The sequence below is a fragment of the Syzygium oleosum genome, unplaced genomic scaffold, assembly GCF_021117445.2.
Source record: "Syzygium oleosum isolate NSW1041296 unplaced genomic scaffold, Sole_v2.1 Sole_v2.05, whole genome shotgun sequence".
In the NCBI taxonomy this organism is placed as follows: Eukaryota; Viridiplantae; Streptophyta; class Magnoliopsida; order Myrtales; family Myrtaceae; genus Syzygium; species Syzygium oleosum.
This window is the reverse complement of record NW_026607489.1, coordinates 11131186-11156841: the sequence shown is the minus strand read 5'-3', so window position 1 is coordinate 11156841 and position 25656 is coordinate 11131186. Positions and strand designations below refer to the sequence as shown.

General features: G+C 40.5%; 2 protein-coding genes across 3 annotated transcripts; one reads left to right on the top strand and one right to left on the bottom strand.

The window, feature by feature from the left end:
* Positions 1-11718, top strand: LOC115678429 (protein REDUCED CHLOROPLAST COVERAGE 3). Of its 2 annotated transcripts, XM_030601825.2 has the most exons (24): positions 1-555; positions 684-745; positions 881-973; positions 1152-1224; positions 2387-2734; positions 3407-3471; positions 3594-3725; positions 4340-4381; positions 4470-4991; positions 5165-5319; positions 5602-6100; positions 6315-6377; positions 6470-6571; positions 6811-7125; positions 7212-7304; positions 7375-7476; positions 7584-7688; positions 8082-8215; positions 8410-8593; positions 8675-8806; positions 9082-9194; positions 9280-9361; positions 9836-10418; positions 10484-10576. In XM_030601825.2, the coding sequence occupies exons 1-24, from the start codon at positions 486-488 to the stop codon at positions 10528-10530; spliced, it is 4116 nt and encodes a 1371-aa protein (XP_030457685.1). In that variant the 5' UTR covers positions 1-485; the 3' UTR covers positions 10531-10576. The 2 variants fall into 2 exon arrangements, with proteins under 2 accessions (XP_030457685.1, XP_030457684.1); XM_030601824.2 differs by having other exon boundaries at positions 6-555; positions 9836-11718.
* Positions 11719-19901: 8183 nt separating this feature from the next.
* On the bottom strand, positions 19902-21121 carry LOC115678439 (VQ motif-containing protein 11-like). Its single transcript, XM_030601845.2, has one exon. It carries the CDS (start codon positions 20797-20799, stop codon positions 20140-20142), a length of 660 nt encoding a protein of 219 aa, XP_030457705.1. The 5' UTR covers positions 20800-21121; the 3' UTR covers positions 19902-20139.
* Positions 21122-25656: the final 4535 nt, after the last annotated feature.

Here is a 25656-nt window from a genome sequence, read left to right as displayed (position 1 = left end):
AGAGAGAGAGAGAGGGGTGGGGGGTCAGGGTCATTTAGCAAGAAGGAGAGGTCAGGAATGCTCACAAATCCACAAGAGGGTGAAAAAACCAACCCAAGGCCCCTTATCCTATCTTCTTCCAAAACCAGAAAGACTTTCACTAGATTTCCTTCCCTTTCTAGCTCCCTCTTAAAGCTCTCTTTTCTCTCTCCCCATCTCTCTCTCTCTCTCTCTCTCTTCACAGCTCGCTCCTCCTCCACTACTTTCTCATTGCTCCTCACAATCTTCTTCTCCTCCTCCTCGTTCTTCTTCCCGTTGGATTGATTTAAGTCATAAGTGGTCACCAATGAATCAATGATGCTCCCCCACATGGTCCACCATTTGAGCGCGGGCATCGGCAGTTCAATCTCGACATAACCGACGATACGGTAACCGGGTCATTAGTGTTTTTCTGAGAATTCGAGCTCTTTTCTTGTCGCCGGGGCGGACTTCTTGCAGCGAGAGAAATGGCTCCTAGATCAGGCAGAGGCAAGTCTGGCAAAGCCAAAGCAGAGAAGAAGAGGAAGGAAGAGAAAGGTTGGAATAGCAGTCCTAACTTTGAAAGAATCTGTAACTCTTGATTCCATATTCCCTTCTTGCAACTTTGGACTCTCTTGAAAAGTTGAGAACTTTGAGGAGGCACTGATGTTCTTGTTTTTTGACAGTTGTGCCTAGCGTTCTCGACATAGCCGTCATCACCCCATACGATACGCAAGTGACACTCAAGGTAAAGAAAATTGGATTTTTCCTCCTCTTTCTTCTTCCCAATAGCCAACTTTTGATTAAACAAATCCCAGTCCTTCCCTAGATTAATCACAATTCACATTGGTTGACATGATTTTTGCCTTTTGACTGTCTGAAGGGCATCTCCACCGACAAGCTACTCGATGTCCGAAGATTGCTGGCCAACCATGTCGAGACATGCCACCTTACGAACTACTCTCTGTCTCACGAGGCAAGGCCCTTCTTCTCAGGCTCCACAGCCTTCTCCCCAATCAATATTCACCCAACATATTTTGCCATTGAATTCGATCACATGCACAAATGCACAGCTTCTCGCCTCATCTTTTTGTCAACTCTTCTTAACCAAACTCTTCCCCACTTAATCTTCCTTTTTTCTTGGGGGGGAGCAGATCAAGGGGCTGCGATTGAATGACAAAGTCGAGGTTGCCACTTTGAAACCGTGCCTTCTGAAGATGGTTGAAGGTAGGTGAAGATCTTCTACCTGTCGTTCAGCCAATTTACAACCTCAACTAGCTCACATTTTCGTTTGCACGGCATTTATAATTCATACGTGAGGTCTTGGGATTTTTCACTTTTGATCAAATTTGGCGGAACCATTTTGCCTATTTTGGAGTTTCGATCTGCTCTCCGTGCCAACCACGAGCACTAGGGGACGACATTGCACATGGACAAATGCCTAAATCCGGCACAAAGGACATTGAACTTAGAGGAAACACTTTTGTTTTCGTCTTGGCATTACATTTCGATATGATGCTCTCGAGGGAAAAAAATTTGACAAATGAGAATTTGGGTGGGAGAAGAGCAAGTACATTGGTGCTGTGTGCATACCGGCCTTTCAAATCAATTTTGATTTGGATACATGTGAAAGTTCTAGACATGTCCGTTTGTTACTTTGTTAGATGAACCTTCCTCAATGTTTTTTTTAATGTTTTGGCCTTCAATTTTGTTCCTAATTGCAACTAACTTGTCCTGGCTCTTGGTGACAAACCTTTTCATGTCATTTGAAAATTTCTTACCCACCCTTCTTGTCCTCTTGCTTTGTGCGAAGTGATGGAATCTTGGTGCTAGGGTTCCCGGCATGGCGGCGAATGTTCAATAGCACCAAAAAAAATAATAATAAAACAAATAATTAAAGACTGTTTATTTAACTTACATTACAATGTTTAGCATCATCTATTTTTGTCCGAGTGTTGCATGTTGGGGAGTCAATAAATTTCATTAGGACATGCTACGTAGATGTAGGTCCCATGTCCTGCTAGAGGAGGATGCAATAAATAATCACCAGTCCTAAGTCCTAATCTATCGGGCGTGCTAAAGTTCAATTTGATGACCTCTTTTGCATGAACGGTCTAGAAAAGGAAAACGTACCCATCAATAAGTTATATTAAATAGTGAACGCAATAACTGAAAACGAAAATATCACGCGTGCCTGCTGACATATCCAGTTTAGTGAGAAAAATCAATTTTTGCCACGTTCGTACAATGTAAAATTAGATAAAAAATTTCAGTGGCATTATCATCGCTCAAGCTAAGAAAGATTAATGCAAAGTTCTTTTTTTTTATTATTTAATGTAATTTCTTATGTGAGGAATCTTTTGTGATCCTATGTAATGTTTTTGCGCAGAGGATTACGCGGAGGAAGACCAGGCCGTATCGCACGTGCGGAGGCTCCTGGACATCGTGGCGTGCACAGCAAGGTTCGCTAAGCCCAAGAGCACCCGATCCCCGCCCCCGCCTTCCCCGGACGCACGTGCCAGGAAGACCAGGGCCCACCAGGCGCGCCAGCCGCCGTCGCCGCCGTCGCCGTCGCCGTCGCCGTCCGATGGGAAGGCCGGAGGGAGCGAGAGCCCGTCGGAGCCGCCCGTGTCGGCGATCTCGCAGAGCCTCGACATGGCGGCGATCCACCCGACGCCGAAGCTCTCCGAGTTCTACGACTTCTTCTCTCTCTCCCACCTCACACCACCCATTCACAGTGAGTCCCACATTTTCTTTTGCTTCCGTATAAAGTGCACAGAAAAGGAAGGGACTTGAACAATACATCAAAGAATTCACCTTGTTTTCCATGATTCAATTGGGTTGTGGAGTTCATGATCCACTTGGAACCTGTCTGGTTGATGGGAAAATGCCGGTTCATCCTCAACTACTAATTTTGGACAGAAATAGAAGTTACGGTGACCGTAGGAATGATTCAGAGGCATTACTGGGAAATCCGGTGTCCCTTCCCCTGGAAAACTGTGGGTAACGATTGGAGCTTGTCAAATTGTAGTTTAAAATGGGTGATCCTAACTTCTATAACCATTGAAAAGAGGGGGTGAATGTTGGACTTGATGGGTACTACTTGTTTACTGTAAAATGGGAGAGATCATTCTTACAAAAAGATGGGGGAGATAGATTGCTGCAATTAAGATTTCAATGACATGTATTTGGAGCTCTTGAGATTGAATATCGAGGTAAAAGGTTCAGTTTTTATGTATAGTGAAGTGATTCTGCATAATTATAGTATGACAAAAGTGTCATAAGTGAAGTCACGTCAAACAAACTTCTTGGTGCCGAATATATACAAATACGGACGATAAGCTTTTATTAAATTCTCGAGGCTATAGACTCGGCGACCGAGTTTTAATTATTTCTGGGCCTGTTTCAGGTTTGAAGAGGTGCCCAAAAGATGATACGGGAGAGAGGTGTGATGGGGACTATTTTGAAATTCAGGTGCAAATATAGTACACTTCTTTTGCATTTTTATCCCTGTTCATGTCACAATGTAGTTGTTGGGCATTTGAACTCCTGATAATTGGCTGACTGGAGCTGGACAATTTGGTGGATTGCTGCAGATCAAGATATGCAATGGGAAGTTGGTAAATGTAGTTGCATCGGTAAAAGGATTCTACACTCAAGGCAAAGTGTTTCACCAAAGCCACTCTCTTGTGGATCTCCTGCAACAGCTCAGTCGAGGTTTTGCCAATGTCAGTAATTCGCTCTAATAGATTCATCTCACCTTTTAGTTAATCTTTTCTGTTTCCCCATTTCAGCTTGAGCTGCCAGATGAAGTTTATGGCCATTTCTCGCGTGTCCAATTTGGGGAGTCTTTAGTTGTGTCAAAGAAATTCTTTCAAAAGTCTTTCCTTGTCCTGGTTATCTACCATTAGAGTAGCGTTAATGATTACTTAGGGGCACACTTAAATAAAGAATTGTTCCATTACCAAAGCACCAATTGTACATATCTTGAGGAAAGTCAATGTCCTGTGAATGATAATTTTTTTCTTGGTTGGTTGGTTCACAAATGTCAAAGAGGCACTCTTCAATAAAGTCACAGAGTTGGTGACTCTACACAAATTACCCCCAGTGCATTTTGCTAGAACAGCTCTTGAGTCTTGTAGCATTAATGTCGCGGTTTAGAATGTTTCTGAAAGGAGAAGAGGGTAAAAAAACTGTTTCTGAGTGCAACTCAAAAATCAAATCTTGCTGATGGTTCTTATCTGGCAATTTTGAAATCGTTTCCAATGTATTTGCACTTGCAAAGAATGAAATAGTTTGGCTTCTCTTGTTTTTGACTGATAAACTTGGCTTAATTTTTCAGGGCTATGAGTCGTTGATGAAAGCATTCATAGAGCACAACAAGGTGACTCTTTTTGACTTGATAATGACGAATGCTTGTTTCTCAACATGATTTTTGTGCCGGGCATCTGATCTCTTTGTTTAATTTCCAGTTTGGTAATCTTCCTTACGGATTTCGAGCAAATTCATGGCTGGTTCCACCATCTGTTATGGAGTCTCCCACCAACTTCCCATCCCTGCCAGCTGAAGATGAGAACTGGGGAGGTAATGGCGGTGGTCAAGGAAGACATGGCGAGCATGATCTTCGCCCATGGGCCACGGATTTTGCAATACTGGCTAGTCTGCCATGCAAAACAGAAGAGGAGAGAGTAGTTCGTGACCGGAAGGCTTTTGTGCTTCATAGTCTCTTTGTTGATGTCTCGATCTTTAGAGTTGTTGAAGCAATACGCCGGCTGATAAATTCTGATTCGAATGCTAAGGATGCAAAACATCATGTGCCAGGATCAGTTGTGCTAGAGGATCGAGTGGGAGACTTGTACATTTCAGTAAAACGAGATGCAGCCGATGCAAACTCTAAGTATAAAGGAACCTTGAATGGAGACCAACATGCAGAGGAGATCGCACAGAGAAATCTGCTTAAAGGGATCACTGCAGATGAAAATGTTGTTATCCATGTAAGTTCTTGCTATCTCAATGATACCCTTTTGTAATTTCATCGGTTCCCTAGCGACTTGATCTTCAAAATTGTTTCAATGAGGTGAAAATTCAGAGCAGTGATATCAGACAATCAAAAGCATCTTCCACTTTGGTCTAGTAGTTCCCTTTTAATGTAGATGATATTCTGCAGGATACTATCTCATTGGGCAATGTCATTGTAAAACACTGTGGATACACTGCACAAGTAAGAGTTGTTGCCAAGAAGAAGATAGGGAAGATCGAGGCTCGTGATCTTGAAATTGATGATCAACCAAATGGAGGAGCTAATTCCCTCAACCTTAACAGGTAAAAAGAGTTAGCCAAATCTCTAACTCATACAAGTTAAGAGCTTCTGTGGATACCTGAACATGGGAAAAAGTGCATATGCATATATGATGTTTCGTTATCTCTCCTCCATGAGCCTTGGCTTTCATGAACGTTCAGAGCCAATCTTATTGGCAGGCAATTTAAAATAGACTATGTATTTGGTCTTTTCCTTTTCTTTTTTTTCCAAGAGCATGGCATCTAAAATGTGTATTCTTTTATCCCAAAGATTTATTCACCAAAGAGATTGATGCCTCATTGCAGTTTAAGAGTTTTACTACGGAACTCTGGTGATAGTGAATCACATGGAGGAGGGCAGTCGACCAAGCCTGCAGCTGATACGTTAGAAATTTCTGACCATCTAGTTCGAAAAATAACTGAACAAAGTTTGACCGAGTTAGAGGAGCCGATTCATTCTGAAAGATCTATTAGATGGGAACTTGGTTCTTGCTGGATACAGCATCTACAAAAGAAAGAAGCTCCTTCAGAAAACCTTTCTAAAAACCCTGACAATAATAATGAGGATGAGGAAGCAGTTAAAGGTCTTGGGAAGCAATTCAAACTGTTAAAGAAGAGGGAGAGAAAGCAGACCATAACGACTACTTCATCTGGTCTTGGAGAAAATGATTCCTCTCCATCGGCAGATTCCAGTTTGGTAGCACAAACCCATGATGAATCCACGAGCGAAGCTGAACTGAGGAAGTTAATAACTGAAGAAGCATTTGTGCGTCTTGAAGAAACGGGAACTGGTCTTCATTTAAAGGTCTCTAAAGTACCATGATATAAATTCTTACCAATTATTCACTCAGTTATCTGACGTGTTTGTTTTGATGCCGCCTGATCCTCCAACTTACATGGTGGCAGCTAATTAAATTGGTAGCAGAAGTATCTGTGCTATAGCTATAGTTGTGTCAGCGATTTTACAATTTAACATGTTTTCCAAATGCTAAAATTTGTTGGTTCACCTCCTACTACAGTCAGCAGAAGAGCTTCTCCAGATGGCACACAGATACTATGATGAAATTGCTTTACCAAAGCTGGTAATTTTCTCATGCTCATGTATCAATTTCCTCTAGCAAGAGAACTACAAGGGTTTTCTTTTAACGCAGTATTAACATTATCACTTAATTAGGTAACAGACTTTGGATCACTCGAACTTTCCCCGGTTGATGGCCACACACTGACCGACTTTATGCATTTGAGGGGACTAAAGATGTGTTCCCTAGGTCGTGTGGTAAGGATGCTCCCGCACTCCTCTCTCTCTCTCTCTCTCTCTCTCTCTCAGTGAGTGGATGTGATACAAGCAGATATATATTCGAAAAAAATGCTACGTGGAGTTATGTATCACCCCTTTAATATGATTCTATTTTTCATAAAGTTCGTCTTTTCTGAAGTACTTTTTGCCAATATCTCATTCTGCTACTGTAAGAATGTAGTTTTTGACAGGACCTGTTTTTATAAAATACCGTTCAGGTTGAACTGGCAGAGAAGCTCCCTCACATACAATCACTTTGTATTCATGAGATGGTCACTCGAGCTTTCAAGCACGTCCTCAAAGCAGTTGTTGCCTCGGTCGAAAATATTGAAGATTTATCTCTGGCAGTTGCATCAACTCTTAATTTCTTACTTGGAAATGGTGGGTTGGAAGACGATGAAACCTTGAATGAAGATCGTCTTCTCAGATTGCAGTGGCTAAGAACATTTTTATCTAGAAGGTTTGGTTGGACATTGAACGACGAGTTTCAACATATCAGAAAATTGTCCATTCTCCGAGGACTTTGCCATAAAGTAAATTTCCAGTCAACTGTACTTAATATGTTGACATCTTCATAAATAAGATACTAATGAGCTTTTTTCTTTTTTCGTGTCTTCAGGTTGGGCTGGAGTTGGTTCCTAGAGACTATGATATGGATAGTCGAAACCCCTTTATGAAATCTGACATCGTCAGCATGGTCCCTGTGTGCAAGGTAGATGTCTCTCTCTCTCTCTCTCTCGATGGTATATCACCAGTGACTTGACTTCCATGATAATCTGCAGCATGTAGTTTGCTCCTCAGCTGATGGACGGACATTGTTGGAGTCATCTAAAGTTGCTCTTGATAAAGGAAAACTGGAGGAAGCAGTTACCTATGGGACAAAGGTACATTCTGCTAATTTTTCAGATCGTGTGCAAGGGTCAACAGTTAACTTAACTCCATTATTTCCATTATGGGACAAAAAAAAATGTGTTATTACTTGAATGTGAAGGCACTAGCGAAGATGATTGCTGTTTGTGGTCCCTGTCATCGAACAACAGCAAGTGCATACAGTCTTCTAGCAGTTGTTCTTTACCATACTGGAGATTTTAACCAGGTACCATTACCTTCCACTTCGTATTCTAGGTTTAATTCTAAGAATACAATGGGAACTTAGATCCTGATAGATATAGGTGATGTTTATATTCTTTGTCAGAAACATTATTCCGACTAGTGTAAAATGGTCTGCGTGGCAATAAGCATGCATGAGAACTCACTTCATGGTCCAAGCACTAAAATAAGAGAATACAAACAATCAGAATACCAGGGGATGTATCTTTATTCTTCGATCAACCTTCCTAAATTAGATAGGAGTTGCTGGAAAGATCAGTACAGTTGCAGTTAGGGCAGAAAGTTTCTTCTCCGGCTTTTCCTTCCAATGTTTGAGTAATCATTTTAAGATGGTTTGGTGATCATGCTAATGATTGGAATATTTGATTTCCTTTTCTAGGCAACCATATATCAGCAAAAGGCTTTGGATATCAACGAAAGGGAGCTTGGGCTTGACCATCCGGATACGATGAAAAGCTATGGAGACCTTTCTGTGTTTTATTATCGCCTGCAGCACATTGAATTGGCTTTGAAGTGAGTGAGCGACTAGCTTCTGTTTATTTTCAGAATTCTCTTTCTTTTGATGATTTTCTAAATATCAACAAGTAGTTAATAGTTGTTTCTTGTCAAATGTGTATTTTTCCCTCTTTGATGTATTTTAATATACAGGTTCGTTATATTTGACTTGTGTTATTTTCTAAATTTTTTGTCAACATTATTATCCGCAGGTACGTCAACCGTGCTTTGTTTCTTCTTCATTTTACATGTGGGCTTTCTCATCCTAACACTGCTGCAACCTACATTAATGTGGCTATGATGGAAGAGGGCATGGGAAATGTCCATGTTGCTCTTAGATACCTGCATGAAGCTCTAAAGTGCAACCAAAGATTATTAGGAGCTGATCATATACAGGTCCCTTCTTTGAACCTGTTATGTCAATGTGTTGTTTTTTCCCCTTAACTGGACATCTGACGTGACTTTTTAATCTGGCAGACGGCAGCAAGCTTTCACGCAATAGCCATAGCACTTTCATTGATGGAAGCGTTTTCATTAAGTGTGCAGCATGAGCGAACCACACTTAAAATACTTGAAGCCAAGCTCGGGACCGAAGACCTTCGCACTCAGGTGAGAATTCTTGTTGAAAGTTGGGAGTCATTGAAACATGTGTTGACCTTTTTTGGCTAGTTGTGACGGTGTATCTCAAGAACTTGATCCTTCTGTAATAATGCTCGGTGGCAGCTGAAAACTTTTAGGAAGCATTAATGAGAAAATTCTCTGTAATTATAGTTGCAGAGGGATTTTGAACTATGAATCAATTTGAGAAAATAATGCAGCTAAATCCCTGTATCAGATCCTTGGCCTATGATTTCAAAAATTGTTCACCTGTCATATTCTTATAGGATGCTGCTGCATGGCTTGACTATTTTGAATCAAAGGCCCTAGAGCAGCAAGAAGCTGCCAGAAATGGAACTCCAAAACCAGATGCATCAATTGCAAGCAAAGGCCACCTTAGGTAGTGTTATGGTATCCCCAGATTACTTTGGTTTCACTTGCATGATTGTATCTCAGGAAACCAACTCTTTTGCCATTTTCTGCAGTGTATCTGATCTCTTGGATTATATTAGTTCCGATCAAGATTTCAAAAGGAGTGACGTGCACAAAAAGCAACGCCGTGCCAAGGTAAATTAAGTAGATTAATAATGGCTGTTTTGAACCTTCAGATATTTAATCAGCTAATTTTGGTATATATTATTTGCAGCTGATTCTGTCCCTTTTCACCTCATATTTTTCTCCTGTTTCCAGTCATAACAGTATTCATACTTCGATTTCTATTTTGGTTTTCTTTATTCTTGTTTATGAGGAATTATTTGGCCTTATATGTTCGGAATAGTTTTAGATAATCAAATTAGTCGGCAATATCTTGTCAAGATTATGTGGATGTGATCTAAGCAGCATGCCACTACTTTGAGTCCGTTAGTTATGCTACATGATTTGGCAAAAGATATTGAGGAAAGTCAGGTCATTGAGGTTTATACGTGACAGTCTGTCAACTTCCTTTCTCTGGTTGTCATTTACTTTTTCTACTGCTATTAGGCATCCAACTCCGTGCAAGCCCCTTGACATGATTCTTTCCTTTCGTCTGTACTTTATCAGGTGCTGCAGACTGGAGATAAGCCCACTCAAGCGCTTTCTGAGGCTACAGCTGATAATGCCTTGCTTCAAGATAGCGCAGAAAGCACCAAGGCTGCAGAAGACAGCATTACAGCTGAAGCAGGACCCGGCACGGTTGATATGGATGAACAAGATCAGGAAGGTGATGATGCAGTTAGACACGAAGCAGTGGTGTTGACTTTGAGCATGGAAGAAACAACTTCAGATGAAGGGTGGCAAGAAGCCAATCCAAAAGGGCGATCAGGCAATACCATCGGGCGGAAGTTCAACCAGAGGCGGCCAGTCCTTGCAAAACTAAACATAAGCAGTTCAGAATATACAAATGTTAGTACAAGTAGCTCGAGGAGAGAAATCATCTCGCCTGTCAAAAAGGTTGCTCCAAGGGCCCATGCAACAGAGATATCCCCGCTCAAGCAGTTGAAAGGTTCTAGCTTGAGCGCCGGAGAAGATTCAGTAAAAACGCAGGATAAAGCGCCTCTACCTAAAGTTTCTCCCTCCCCACCAAATCTTGCAACTATGGCTTCGAAATCTTTATCTTACAAGCAAGTTGCTTTGGCACCACCAGGTACAGTTCTGAAGCCATTACTGGAGAAGGTTGAGGAAAATAACGAGGGAAAACTTGAACCACAGGTACACGAAATGCCACCCGAGAAACCGGAGGAAGAAATCAAGAATAACTCTGCTGCTGAGGCAGCTCAAGATGATGGCGCGAAAAAAGATGAAGAACAGCATGGAAGCGAAGATAAACATGACGACGCTTCCCGTGAAGGAGAAGAGATGACATCTCCTAAGGAAAAGTCAATGGAAACAAATGGAAGTAAGCTTTCAGCTGCAGCCAAGCCATTCAATCCGGGAGTGCTCGCGATGGCTCATCCTATGAATGCCGTTGCCATCACCGGTGTTTATGATGTAAGAGCTACTCAAGGATTGTTGGTTGAATCAGTTGGAGTCCCTCCAGCTGCTGTAGGAGTTCCTTGTGGGCAGAGATCACCACTATACTACAGCACAAACCACTCTTTACGTGTGAAACACGGTTTTTGGAAATATCAAGCCCCCGTGACAGAAACAACTGGACTCGGTCCTCCCAGAATCATGAATCCACATGCCCCAGAATTCATCCCCAGGAAAAACTCTCCTACTGAGGCAGGCGATTCAAAAGTTTCATTGGCGTCACTTTCTTTGGATGAAATGTCTACAGAAGAGCATCAAAAGGTTGAAAAAGGAGCTGATGCTGAACTTGAAGACGATACTGCAAGAAAGACCAGTTCAAAGGCAGAGAAGTCAAAGCTCGCTGCCAGGCAGATCTTGCTCAGCCTCTTTGTAAAGTCGGTGCAGAATGGCATTGAACCGCCGAGTGACTCAGCAGTCAGTGAAAAGAAGATAAATCACACTGATAGTCCTTCGGAAGCGATAGCCAACGACAGTGCAATAATAAAAATTTTCTACGGAAATGGAGGGAAGACAGAGTTGGCTACTAATAAGGCACGGTCAAATAAAGTCGATGTAAATAATACAAATGGCGATGGCGAAGGTTTTATAGTCGTCACCAAACGGAGAAGAAACAGGCAGCAGCTATCGAACGGCGTAGCCGGGTTGCATAACCAGCAATCAATATGCGCTTCAGTTCGTTGAAGTGATGAAGCAAAAGATAGAGGCCACACATGAGCAAGAGGCTCTCTTTTGAATCTCTTCTGATAAAAGCACTTGAATCAGGCAGCATCTTATAATAAGAAAGTAGAGATGGTTGAAGAAAAAAGGGAACTTTTTTTGTTTTGATTATCATTTCCATTTCATTGATTTCTGGGTTATTGGACTTACCAGTTTGGGATTTTCTAATAATAAGGCTCTGTTTGGTTCACGAAAAATGAATGATTCGAAAAAATACATTCCTTAAAATAATCGTTTATATTGCTCGATATAATTAGTCACTATCGACAACCATCTATATCTTTAAACATCTATATGAACGATGAAAATATTTTTTATTTATTCATTTTTGTAAGTGATATAAGCAATCATTTATAGGAAATGTTTTTCAAATTATTTATTCTCCACGAAACAATCAAGATGCATTATTATTTAATCTCATTCCATAACATGTCGTATGGATAAAGCTATCAGGTCCATTGTTTCAGTTTAACGCCACAAATTTAGAAATTGATGGACTTTGATAGATCGGGGCTTGGGTGGAGATATTGCCCCATCTAAATTGTTATGGACCAACCTAAATGGACTTGGACAATAGTTGAATAACTCCCTAGAAATGGCTCGATCCTAGGAAGGCCCTCCATCAAGAATTTCTAAATATTGCATAGGAACAGGTTAGTATCCGAAGTATTTTTCCTTGCCAACATCTTGCCATCGGAGCATCTCTCGCATAATGATGCGAGAGCTCGTGCCGGACGCCAAATCACATGCTCGAGCACCTTATAGAATGACCCTGGCAAGGCCTCTTTCCTTCCTTATCTTTACCCTTTTCAATCTATTTCGGGCCTTCAATTGGTAATGCTTCAAAGCTATACTTTTCCTTTTTGTTCATCAAAGATGTTTCCAAGCTAATCTGTGCACATCAAGCTAGCTTTCATTCTTCAAAACTTTAGAACGCGGAGATTGGCGAAGAAGTTCATGTTCATGATTTGACTCTATACCGCGAGCAATGTTTAACTCAGTTGGTGATTGCTAGAGCATATTGTCCTTAAAAGTGTTCAATTCCTCCATTATCGGTGCTGTAGTGTTTAGAGGAACACACTTGCAGGATTTACAGAAGTACAGCCAGTTTAAGACAGCAACTTCTTATACTTCTTCTGGCCTCTCTAAAGGAAAAAAGATGAAGTGAAAGAGAACGTAGATTCTTAACAGGAAGAACAGAAGTGTTTCAGATGGTCACTTGTACAAAATAAATAGCAATTCTGAAAAACAGCGATACCAACGACAAGTCCATATGTTTTCTACTCAACCATAACTGACAAACTTAACTTTTCAGAATTTATTAGTTAACCGCGGATCGCCAAAAGTCACAAACCGATATCGAACATATCTCCTCGAAATTGTTTCTAGAAATTAACATAAATTATAGTAAACCCAAAAAAATATCTTCAGAATTTTGATCTCCAGAAATAAAAGAGAAATAAATATAAACCTGAAGATAAAATTCATTCTCTGAATTTGGTTTTCAATTTGCCTAATGTCAAGTGTTAATCGTTGACTTTCAATAATATAGTACTTTTCCTTCTTCCTCCATTCTTTTCCTAATCTACATTCATCAAATTAGGCCGTCTGTTTTGCCGTAAGAGTTGTTAGACCAGATACATATGTTTTGCAGTGCAACTAGAGAAGTGACCATGATGGCTCATCAGTGTAAGAGAACAAGCACTGTACAGCATGTCAACATCACGTCTTAATCTGCATGATTAGTGATGATATTATTAATTAATCTGCGGACCGAGGGAAGAATAATAAGGTAATGTTTCGCCAGCATGCATGTTTAGTTGTTCAACTTCGAGTAATAATGCTTCTCCAATAGTTGTTATGCATTCACAATCGTGAGTGATTACCCACAACTCAAAAGGGGAAATCTCAGCAAGAACTTGGACATAAGAAGTAGCAATATCAACGGAGACATGTCACATCTCTGTGGTTGTTAACACATGAAAATGGTGGAACTGCACAATTTTACTTAAAAAAATGAAAACCCACGTAGCAATCATTATGATAATAATTCTTCATCATTTGAACTTGGATTCTGGGCTAATTTGTTATCTGCCCAAGAAGATTGTTAGGGCAAAAGCTATGGTGGGAGATTGTCCACGACTGCATGCATTGATAGAAGGAGGATAAAGTTATGTCCTCTACATTATCAAGATTCATGCAAGGTTTTAAGTTTCAACCATCTTTCGAAAGCGAAAAGGGGGAGAGAAGTGTATAAGAAGCTAAAGGGAAAGTGCAACCAAGAGAATGTCAGCTTCATGATTGGGAGATGCAACACTGGGTGAAATGCAAGAATAGCTAATCAATTCGAAGAACATATATTTAATTATCATCTTAATGACTTTGCAGATGCTGAGCATCGTTCTTTTTTCCTGATTAAGTGCTTTATCAACATCAGATTAGAGATTCCATAAAAAAAGTCAACTGTACACAAAAAGAATGAGGGGGATTCTGCAAAGAAGACCGAGAAGACCGATATATATATATATATATATATATATATATATATATCTCTTGGCAAATTGATATCTAGGAATTGAACAAGTACTAAAATGTCGCTGTGAGGATGAAACATGAGAAAATTCAGCTCTATTCTTGCTAATTGTTATGTAGATCAATATTCATTCAATTGGAGAGCTGATTCTATCAAGGAATTCATTGATTTAATTCGGCAAGCGAGGAAAGCATAGATTTTGCGTCTAAACCAAAGGGATTGAGTTAAGACCTAAAGGCATATAACATGGTGAGTGATCTTATTGAAGGATTCATCCAAGTAAGGTTGCTTCAAATTGCAATATGTAATGCAATTCTAGAAACATATGGAGTTTTATTTTATTTTTTTTCTTTTTAATAGTTGAAGAGAGTTTGGAAATCGTTCTTGATCTTTCAGTAATCCTTTCGCCTCATTTACTCGCAATTTTGGTGATCAAGCTGATCCATCATAAAAATGAGTGTAGATCCATAATGCGTTCATTTTATATTATGAAAAATGAATACATTATTTCTTGGGAGAAAAGAGCACTTATAAGTGCCATAACTTTTGTATGGTATTTACTTTGGTATCAAAACTTTTATCCGGATCACTTAAGTGCTACTTTTGAAATAAAAAACGATCACTTAAGTGCCAATTCTGATTTGGGACGCTGGAAATCCGACGTGACAATATTTTATCATTTTTCCTATCCAACGTGGCCCCCCGACACTCTGACTCGAAATACTTAGCATAAACGACACCATTAAACACGTTGCAAAGCTTCGATAATGCTTGCAACAGAACGGGACATGAGTAGCGTTCAGAACAGAAAGAAAAGGATGATTATAGAAGAGAGGCTTGGGAAGAGAACAGGGAGTTCAGTGGCAAGTGAACTGAGCTAGAGAGAGGTTGTGCGAAGATAAAGCCACCATTGCCTAACACTCTCGAAGGAGAAACTTATCAATCGCAATTGCATTTTCCACAAAGCAGTGGGAGCGTCGGAAACTGAGACCAGAAGAAGAGGACGATGACGAAGAAGAGAGCGAATTAATGTATTTAGCGACCACTCACAGTCTATCTTGCAGTGGCAAGAGAAAATTACCCATACAAATCTAGCCAAGCTTCCAGATTTGGAGCCATGGCCATGAGTGACGATGGCTCCGGATTTGGAATTTGGATGGGCCTAATTTGGAGGCATCGGTCATGGACAACAAGGACAACGGAGGGGCGGCTCAACTTGGACCTACGGCAGTGTCGGCCAACGACTTCACCAATATAATGCGGCGACGGCTGGAGGAGGCGTGAAGGTTGGTGATGATGGCTACAAATGGAAGAGGAGAGAGAAAATAGGTTGAAAAAAGAGAGACCATCAATTCCACGTTAGAAATTCTTTTTATAGAAAAGCCACGTCAGAATAAAAATTTTATAAAAATAGCCACGTAATTTATAAAAGAATCCACATGGATATTAATATCTAATTATAAATACCACATATGCTTTTGGCTGTAATTTATCGTCGAATGTAATTAAATGATCGTTTTTTTTAATTTGGCACTTAAGTAACCAAGATAAAGTGAGCGCCGCACAAAAGTTATGGTATTTCTAATGTCATTTTTCCTTATTTCTTGATATAATTTCTTGAATTTACTAACAAATGTCTGTTGCTTAGGGACTCATTGCAAACTTGCTTTACAGAGCATTGCTCTATGCAATTAGTATTTGGGGTGGGATCCTAGGTTATTGTTGTTTGACTTTTGGAGAGCTTTGATTTGGTGAGTTTGAAGCAAGCTCGTCAAGGATGATCTGGCCAATTCGCTAACAATTTCTAGTGGATTTAGTTCTAGCCTGTGTCCTTCGAACACTCGGCAAGCTGTCATTGGCACATGACCTCCTTACGCATGGCAAATGGCCATTGATTCATTTCCTTGTCATGTGTTCTCATGACACGTGACAACTAGGAGTGAACAGTTTCAAATTTCATATAGGTTTCTTCTAAAACTTGGAACCTATATGTTGGAATAGGTTTTTAATTTTTTAGAACCCGGAACCTACCATGTATACCTTGAAACCTAGAACCTACCATGTCACAAGTTCTAGAGTCGGTTCTAAAGTTTACCTAAGTTCTACTTATATTATTAATTGAATGATTATAGTTTAAAATCACCATTTATGACCAATACTTGCTACTACAATCCACTGTCTACAATTTATATTTAAACACACGAAAAATATGAAATATTAATAAAGTAAAAGTCTCCATCATAAAATGGAAGCTCAGACTAGTAGTTCCAAATTATACACTCACTGTTGGACGCTATGTCATACTGTAGGATCACGCAAAGATATAGATCAAGAAAAACACAAAAACTTATTCCAGGTTCTAGGTTTTACTTACCTAAAACTTGGAACCTATCAATTAAAATATGTTTTTTAATTTTTGGAACCTGGAACTTACCCTGCATACCTTAAAACTTGGAATCGAACAAATTCTCATATGTCCGGTTCTCAGATTTCAAGTTCTACCTTGGAATCATCTTCATTCCTAGTGACAACCCATCAATTGCTAATTTCCCTACGCATGGCACCATCCTGTCTGCGAAGCATCCTAGTCCTCTATCTACAATACCCTATTAGTTCAATCATTTGGAGACTTTTGGCTGTTGGCTCTTCAATACTTTCTAAACTTTAGGATTCCTCAACTTTGGTATTTTCGGAATTCGGGAACTCGGTGCACAGACCAATTCATTACGATATGCTTTTCTTGACTTCAAGCGATTCCAAGTAACTCGACATTCTTCACCTACGACATGGCATTCGAATTCACGACAATCACCCACTCCCCCTCTAGTGCCCTATCTATTTCATGTCGCTTTTGGTATTACTTATGCCGCGACACTTACCCTTCCTCAACAATGAAAATTACTGCCTTTCCACTCTATCACGAAATCATATGAGTTTTTTGATATTTTGGGATTCTTTAGACATGTCGATTGTCATCTACTCAATTCGAAGGAAGAAAAGAAAGAAAAGCATACGACTTGTGACTCGTGACGTGTATAAAGCATCATATATTCTTCCATCTTCCATCCTCGTCAGCTTCTAGCTTTGATGCCCTTACTGTGCACCTATAACAAAATGCTCCTAGTCCCAAGTTTCTTGATTGCTAATAATATTTGAGCGACCAGATGCTCAAATCATGATCCTCCAGTGAGCTCAAAAGTGCAAAAGAGAACCAAACTCGCATTCGTCTCTTGCCATTTCGACATCACTTTATTGAAAAGTCTCTAACACGAAGTGGGATTTCATGTTCTTAAAGACCTGCAAATCATTGGGTTCAAATTGCATAAACGATGCCACGATTGGTAAAGAGAACATTGAAGTGCCAATTGCTGTTTGGACCTGGAAAATTGCCAACGAGATTCAAAATGAAAAGACAAGCATCAATACTTTTGGTTTCTAAAAACGTTGAAAAGGAATATAAGCATAAGGAACCGAAACTCTCAATAAGTGTCAATATTTTTTTGCAAAAAAAGAAGAAGAGAAAATTCCTAATATATGGCGATATTTTATTTAATGAAAAAAAAACGCAATTTTGCCATAATAATAAGAGAAAAGAGTGGATTTGCGTTATTAAAAGTTATTAAAAGCTGGATTTTGCATTCGTTATCTTTTTTTTAAAATTAAGTTGTCAAGGGAAAAAGCAAGTCATATTTTTCTAGGTTTCAGCACTGTCCATCTCGTGAAGGCTAATAAAACGATTGGAGTATGCAGCGTGTGAAATTCGTAAACAAGTGTTAGGAGTATCGAATTCGAGATCCTCGGAGTACAAGGCAAAAATGTCCCTTTCTTGCCTCATAAGATTGCGCACCATCTCTCTTGCCGCGCTACTTCAAGGCTACAAGCTTTCTACATGTCCTTTCCGGCAAAGCAAATCCTCCATCTCTCCTCCTTCAACAATCGAAAGTCAACAATACCCACTGTCTGAAAACACCATCGTCAGTACATCTTGCATCAGCAGACCACCCTCTTTTCTACTGTAGCGTGGATGCTTCCCTCGTTCAGATTAAGAAACATCCTGTATGTCGAAGGTCCATTCGAAGAGAAAGCTCCCTTCTTGTTCTTTTCGGTAATTGACAAAGGAAGGCTCGATCATATGTTAAAGCATCTTGGCTTGAACTTGCAAACCCCACAAATTCCACAAGTCACTGGAAGAGACGTAGCTGGATAACCAAGGTCTCTCTGTCAACTCAGCAATTCGGCCTAACAAATTGTGTCCCTTCATGTGATAACGTTTCAATCGAACGGGAGTTTTGTTGTAGGGTTCGTGAGTCGAACTCCAGTATTACCCCTCTCATATCCCATGTCCAAGGCCATTTGTAAACCAATGTAAGTTTGCCCTCTAGTTTTAACTTTTAGGGCTTTTCAGATTTCGCGACTTCTGTAATTTAATTTTTATGGGATTTGATCCATCGTGATTCGATTCCTTGGGTGTGGAGAGATTTCCGCCATAAAATAGAAAGCCTCGTAGACCTTATTCTGCATGTCAAAGAACTCATTCATTTGAAACAACATATTGTCACTATGACCCTCTTTGTGAGAAGGCACCCTTCTTCCAAAACTTCGAAAGAGTTGTCTCGCGCCTATATGTATTCTCTATCTACCAACTTGAAATCAAAATTTAAAACTAATATGATTTTGTCATAATTTCTCAAGTCTCAGAATATTACTTTTATTTTCAGTAATTGAAAGAAATAATTGAGAAACGAAATATACAACTTTCAAATATGATGTAGAGCAAAGATAAAAATTGACATTATCCATTCATGATTCAGCTGGAAATTAAAATTTTCAAAATTCGACATTACTCATTCCCAAAACCCTCCTTTAAAATGCTGTACAAATATTAATTTATTCATCTAAGAAGAAGTAAGTTTGCTACAATTAACCAAATATAAAGTCATCGAATATTAACTTTTTTTACACACACATTTGCCGGTCTTGCCGCTTGCCACTCGCGTCATTTTGCGGGCAAGAATGAAAAGTAAAAGCCATTCCAAACATCACAATCGCCTTGTAACGAATGTTCTTCAGCCTTTTTTTTCTGCTAAGCAATATTTAACTATCGCAGTATTTTCCGACTAGGAATGGGTAAGTATCAAGTTAAACAATTGAAGAAAGTAAATTTTTGACATTTTTGAACAAGAGATACAGCTACTTCCCATCACGCAGCCTGCTAAATTCCTGGCACACACTACCGAATTGACTCCCATAAATTTTCATAGTCCAGGCCAGTATGTCTAAAATCTAATACAGGAGGACAAAAACCCTAGGCGTTGTCTGGGCGCCAAGATTACTCAGTCCCGTTATTAATGGCCATTGAATCCAACAGCAACTCAGCCTCACTGTGTCCACATCCGCGACAACAGTATATCTCATGTTGAAGAAGCAATACATACGGAAATGCAACTTATGCATCATCATCACAGGCAATTTCAAAACGAAACTAAGCCCTCAAGTCAACTTGCTAGCTTCCCTTTAGTTGCGCTGTCTTAGCTGATTCAACCCGATTCTTGAGCCGGGAAGATTCAGTATATGTTTGCCCTTTTCTTTTTTTGTGCATGTTAATATATATTATAATCTCCACGTCCAGAAAATAACAAGAGGACGAAAGAGAAAAAGAATATGGTGCGCAGACGTCACGCCAAAAGGCACTGCGAGGGCGGAGAAAGAGATCGAGTTGTCACTTCCTCACTTTGATGGTGCTCAAGAAAATTCTGACGCCATTTGCTGCTGCAAAAGTCGCAGTTTCAGTTCTTCAATAATCTAAAACAATGAGCAAGAATTCGGAAAATGGGAAAATACGCAAAGTGGAGGAAAAGAACAAAGTACACAATCAATCAATAGCAACCAGTACAGTACAAATTAGTCACGCGACCGACGAAGCCAACCAACATCGGTCCTCATGAAACTCGCAAAACCAGATCAAAATTAATAAGCACCAGACGCATCAAGAACCAAAAGAGGACAAAAAAGAAGAAGAAGAAGAAGAAGAAGAAGAAAATATAAAAGATCTTGTTTCTTGTTAGCTAACTAAGATTTAAAATTATCAGGGACGCTCTTGACGATCTTGGTCTCTAGGAGAGTGCAGAGGGAAGAGGGGCAGCAGCTCGGGCTCGGCTTTTCTCGGAGTGCTCGGGTGCAGGTAAAACCCTTTCTCTGCAATCGCTCTCTCCTCGGCTTTTTCTTCTTCACGGGGCGACAACAATGCCGGGGTCGTCGGCGTTCTCGGGCTCGCCCTCCCGAACAGATCCAGCGGCGACACCGGCGACACCATCACCGCCTCGCCGCAGCCGCCGAATCCCACCAGCCCGCCTCTCTTCCCGTACTGCCTCAGCCACGTCGGGGAGAGCGAGGAGGAAGAAGGAAGTGGCGGAGAGGTGAGGACGTGCTTGTCCGCGTAGAACCCGACGTCCTTGTGGCTGAGCTGGATCATGTCAAGCTTCCTCTGCCTCCGCTCGTGGAGCTTGAAGGCGGGCCGCCGGAGCCCCACGTCGGAGCTGGACGTCGCGGCGGCCGCGGCCGGCGGCGGTTTGGGGGTGAGCCTCGAAGGGAGGGTGAGGGGGAGCTTGTGGGCGGAGGGGTCCTCGGGAGCGCCGGTCAGCTTCTGGACTATGGCCCGGAAGTTCGACGGGTCGGCCTGGACGAAGGTCGTGTGGGGCGACGCCGGGTCGGATCCGTAGCTCTGCATGTTGGTGTTCGAAGCCATGGGTGGAAGAGAGAGAGAGAGAAAGAGACCGGGAGGCAGATGTCGTCCTCTTTCTTGCGTTGAACTGTGGATGCCTTTTATTCTTGGGTTGAGAGAGAGAGAGAGAGAATTTCACACACTTAACAATAAGCCAAGGAGGTTGAAAAGAGCGAGGTCTGAAAAAGGGGGAGGTTTAAGGTATAAATAGTTTGGCTACTACCATGCTGTGTTGTTGTCTTTGGGCTACAAAATTATTTAAAATGTGTAGGGTTGGAGACGCCATGGAAGAAAATGAGCTGATCTTCTTGAGCTTGAAGCTTTTCCATGCCAACCCCTTTTTAGCTTTTGTCCTTCCATGATTGTGTAGTTAACCTATCAACACGACACTCATCTCCCTCACCTTTCGTGATGGATGATAGGGAGGGGGGGGCCCTCAATTTTCTATTATTTTTCTGTTAACTAAACCAAGCTTTTTTGGGATAAATCTTGTAGCTTTGGGGATGGCCAAGTTAGCTTAAGCTTGACAAGCCCCCCGCAACTTAACTAGAAGGATAATGGGAAGGACAGGAAGTTAATGATGATAAATAATATAATCTCAAAAAAGAAATGACAAGAAATATGGGGGAAGAGATGAGAGGATAGAGAGAACATCATGCGACAATGACATTAGAGTTGTATTCAATAAATTAATGTTAGCAAATATACCCTTTTTATTTTTTAATTTTATGGAGCTGAGCTTTTTTGCAGGCAGCGAAATTGAATGTTTGAATTTGAATGACAGGAAAGGGGTCTGATAAATGAAGGGATGAGCAAGCAATGAATGAAGGACGAGGGAGTTGCCGGGTCAGCGGGGCATCGAAATTGGAACAGAACCTGCAAGAAGACATCGTAGAGCATACAATGTTATTTCCTGTCGCGATCAATACATTAAAACCTCGAAAAACATGGTTTGTTTCTTGCATCTGCAGTATTTGCAATCGAATATAAAGTATAGTACGACGTGATTTTTTCAGTGATGATGACACTCGACTGTAAATTTCAAAGTATGGTATTGTTGAAAAATTGCACGGTATGTTCTTGGTTTTTTCTTTAGCGCTTTGTGTGCGACTCGTGTGGGAAAAGGGAGTAATGCGGTTGCCAGAGTTCTCTGGCCGGTCAGACACAGAGGGTCAGACTGTGCGCAGGTGGCTTTTACCTTGCGATTCCGTGTCTGCCTCCGCCTTTCTCCTGTACATGTGTTTGTAAGCCTGTTTGTAGCTTTTATTTCAGTCCCTACGTCTCTTCCAATTTCACATTTCACCCTTAAGACGACTGATCGGCTTCTTTCAAATGCACCCATTGCAAGAGTACTCTTTGGTGTGCCCTAGGAGTGTACTGAACAAGCAATACATGCCTCTAAAATCGACCCTTGATATCCTTATCGTCATGCAGTCGGATGACTAATCGGTTAGTCGGTGCCATTTTGCCTAGGAGATGACACGTGGCATTGATGTTGCGACAATCAAACCAAAATAGATAAGTATTGAGATCTTATACATATGACACGGATTGAGATATAATTAAAAAACGAAAGATTTCATTCCATAGATGATGGATAAAAAAATATTTTATTATTAAATGATATCTCTATTATTATCTCAACAAAAGCTGCAAGTATACATAATATGATGATGATAACGCTTATCAAAATAAGCCGCGTTCATATGGATGCACCATTAAGATGATGGAGACATAAACGGGAATAGAGAAGTTCCGTCCATGGATTCACGACTTTCTCGCATGGAAATTGAGGTTGGAATGTGGGGGCGAAATCGTTGTGCATGCGCCTTTTTCCCCCCTAAGTGTTTGCGTGCGGGATTGCACTTTGACTCGAGGGAGAAAGGTGTCTCAAGTCAAGACCTCTTTTAGGTCTTTCCTTTGGCACAGTTCGTTTACAGTTTCTTTTCTTCACTCTTCCTTTCCTTTTCCTGAGATTGCTTTGCTTGAAATGCTTCGGTTTCATTAGCCCTGTGTGAAGCTTATGGATTCTCTCCGTCTCTCGCTTGCTGGTTTCTTCCATATCTTCCATGTCATTGCTTGTTGTTTTCTTCCTCACAGACACGGTGTGGAGGGTCAAGCAAAAGGAATTTAATGTGATGGACCATGCGTGACGCTATCCCATCAATCATGGAGTGTGCAAAGCCGCCTTGCTTGCATCCATTAACTTGAAAACAACAGCTTTGTGTCTTTTACTCAAGAACATGATGAGTCAAATCCCTCGGGGCATGGCGGGGGATCATCTGAAGGAAATGCAGACAAAAGAGAGATCATTAAAGTCTTGTTTTTGTGCTCATTAAGTCAATGCGGTGATCATGGTCTCTCAGCTTTCATTATTGCCCTCTTTTACTATGGTCAAATTCAGCGTCATTTCCACCACAGGAGTCTTACACGGCAAACAAAAAAAAGAAAAAGAAAGAAAAAACTCGTCTTCTTCGAAGCCCTACTTAGAATGTTATATGTAAATTTTCGAACATGTTGATGAAAATTTGCTGCATCCAATAGTCATCATCAATCGAGGATGTGTTCACTTAGACTTATCCCAAGCATCTTTTTGTCATTTTCCGTCAAAATAAGAATATCTCGAAAATGAAGAAAGAATATCCCATGACTTTTCATCTTTAAACATTAAAAAATCATATGTCATGAGAGATTGGGATAAAACAACTTACAAATTGGATAGTATGTCTTGGCTGCAAATATGGAATTTTCTTGAGTACATAAACTTGCAGCGACATGCAAGTCTGTTTAGTTTTGATAACTTTGAAACGTTATTGGATGATGAGCAAATGATTGAGGCCATGTGATGGCAACTTTGCGAGAGAAAATTGGGGGGTAAGTTTAGTCGCTCTTACTTTATTGGGATGTCTATTTGTATTTGATAGGCCATCCCTTTGACTCTTCATACATAAAACATCAGGAGATAAATATCAATTTTCTCATTTCCTAATTCCAGATCAAGCTTCGGTGCCGTGTACCAGCGTTTAAATCACCTCTTTGATTAAGTTTTAGTCAAGGCATCAACATAGAGTCGTTGACATGTTATATTTTTCAAGATGCGAGATCAAATTGTCTCCAACTATTCTTCAGGATGATTGGGAGATACGCGTGACACTCGATTGACCTGCGAGACTTTTGAGAAAGACACTTATAGTTCTTGACCATAATTTCTCTTTCTATTTAGTCCCCCGCATCTTGGATTACTGATATGATAGTACAGTTTGCATAAAGCTATCAAGATATGAAAACTATGCAGACAAGAGCACTTTTACATCATACTTACCAATCCTATTTTCCAAGTACAAAAGGCATCAGATTAAATCAATGGCTAACACGATTCACGGCCTTATAATTAATCACTAAGTTTGCCCGCACTTGGAAGGAAAGTTACTTTCATATAATCTCTCTCTCTCTCTCTCTCTCTCTCTCTCTCAAGAGCAGGACAAATACCAAGAACGATCAAGTACCTTTCAGACATTGAAAGAACAAGGCAGGTCGAATATTAAAATGGGAACCGTTGATCTATGTTGCACCAAACATTACGGAACCAAAAGCGACCCAATCAAAGAAACATTATTTAGGCATTAATCTACACGACCCTCGTTGTAACGCACGGATCGCACGACAACATCGAGAGCCATTTGCTGCGTAGCTGAATCGCATGGTTCTCTCTCCTCTCCAAGAGTCAAAAGCGTGCGCAAGAACGTGTTCGCCAACTTTGTGATTCCGTGAGAACGAGGGGGGAAAGAAGGGCCAAAGGGAAACCACTCGATCGCGAGCGGTGTGTGGTGGAGGACAACATGATTGCGGATTGGACTGGTGCTTAGTGATGAGAATAGAAGAACTTTGGAGTGGGGGTTTAACTGACAAAGAGGCCTGATTAGTGCACTAATCTTTGATTAAAGAACTAGGCTAAGTATTGTTAAGCCCAATACATTTATGTATGACTAGACGTGCCTCGAATTCCGCCACGTTCTTTTTGATTTGTGGGTGACTTTTGCTACGAGACAATGGAAAGATACGTTTGATAGAATTTTGCACAAAAGGGTTTGATTCCCGAGTGGACTTGTAGAATTTTGTACAAAAGAGTTTGATTCCCGAGTGGACTTATACCTAAAAAGTGATGATTTTGCCTTTAAGATAAGGCAAAAAGAGAAAAGGAGCGGAAGAACTATTGCGATATACTTAATCCTTTTTCTTTGCCCCTTGAGAAAAGTGGGATGAAAAAGTAATGATTTCTTAGGAAATGCTCAGAGGAAATTGGGCACTTGCTTAGGATTCCGTGACGAGCATCGTCTCGTCACCTTCGTCACCTTCGGCGGCATTTCTCTTTTTCTATTCTTTATAATGCATTACTTTTCCTTTTACAATCAAGAGATATATAACGACGAGAATGGAGATATGATTACTTGGAGAATCATGTAGCATTCTACAAGTCTCGTAGAATCGATTAAACTCGGGCTTTTGACATGTGTAAATGGCTTAATCGTAAACAATTGACAACTAATTGGAGAGATTCAAATGAGTGATTTTTAATTCCTTAATTGTAAAGTTATCTTGAACTTTTGAGGTCCTCAATAATCATCGCTCGTATGATTTATTCTACACACGCTAGGTGGAGCATACAAGCCATGCTCGTCTTGGAGTGTCCTTTGATAAAACATGCAAATCTAATGATTCAAATCCACGCTTTCAACGAGGAAAGAGAACAGGGAATTTTATAGTACACAACCTTTTTTTTTTAAATTTTTTTAACGCAAGCCACCTTATATTTAAATATTTAATTAAATATCTACGAAATATAACTATTTGTATCCACGGTGAGATGTGACTTGTGTAAAA

Bases quoted from the DNA above. Each gene is read 5' to 3' on its own strand.
- LOC115678429 (XM_030601824.2), top strand. From the start codon at position 486: ATGGCTCCTAGATCAGGCAGAGGCAAGTCTGGCAAAGCCAAAGCAGAG. The intron at 4,992-5,164 runs GTAAGTTCTTGC...GATATTCTGCAG, and splicing joins ATGAAAATGTTGTTATCCAT to GATACTATCTCATTGGGCAA. The intron at 8,807-9,081 runs GTGAGAATTCTT...ATATTCTTATAG, and splicing joins CCGAAGACCTTCGCACTCAG to GATGCTGCTGCATGGCTTGA.
- LOC115678439 (XM_030601845.2), bottom strand. From the start codon at position 20,799: ATGGCTTCGAACACCAACATGCAGAGCTACGGATCCGACCCGGCGTCG.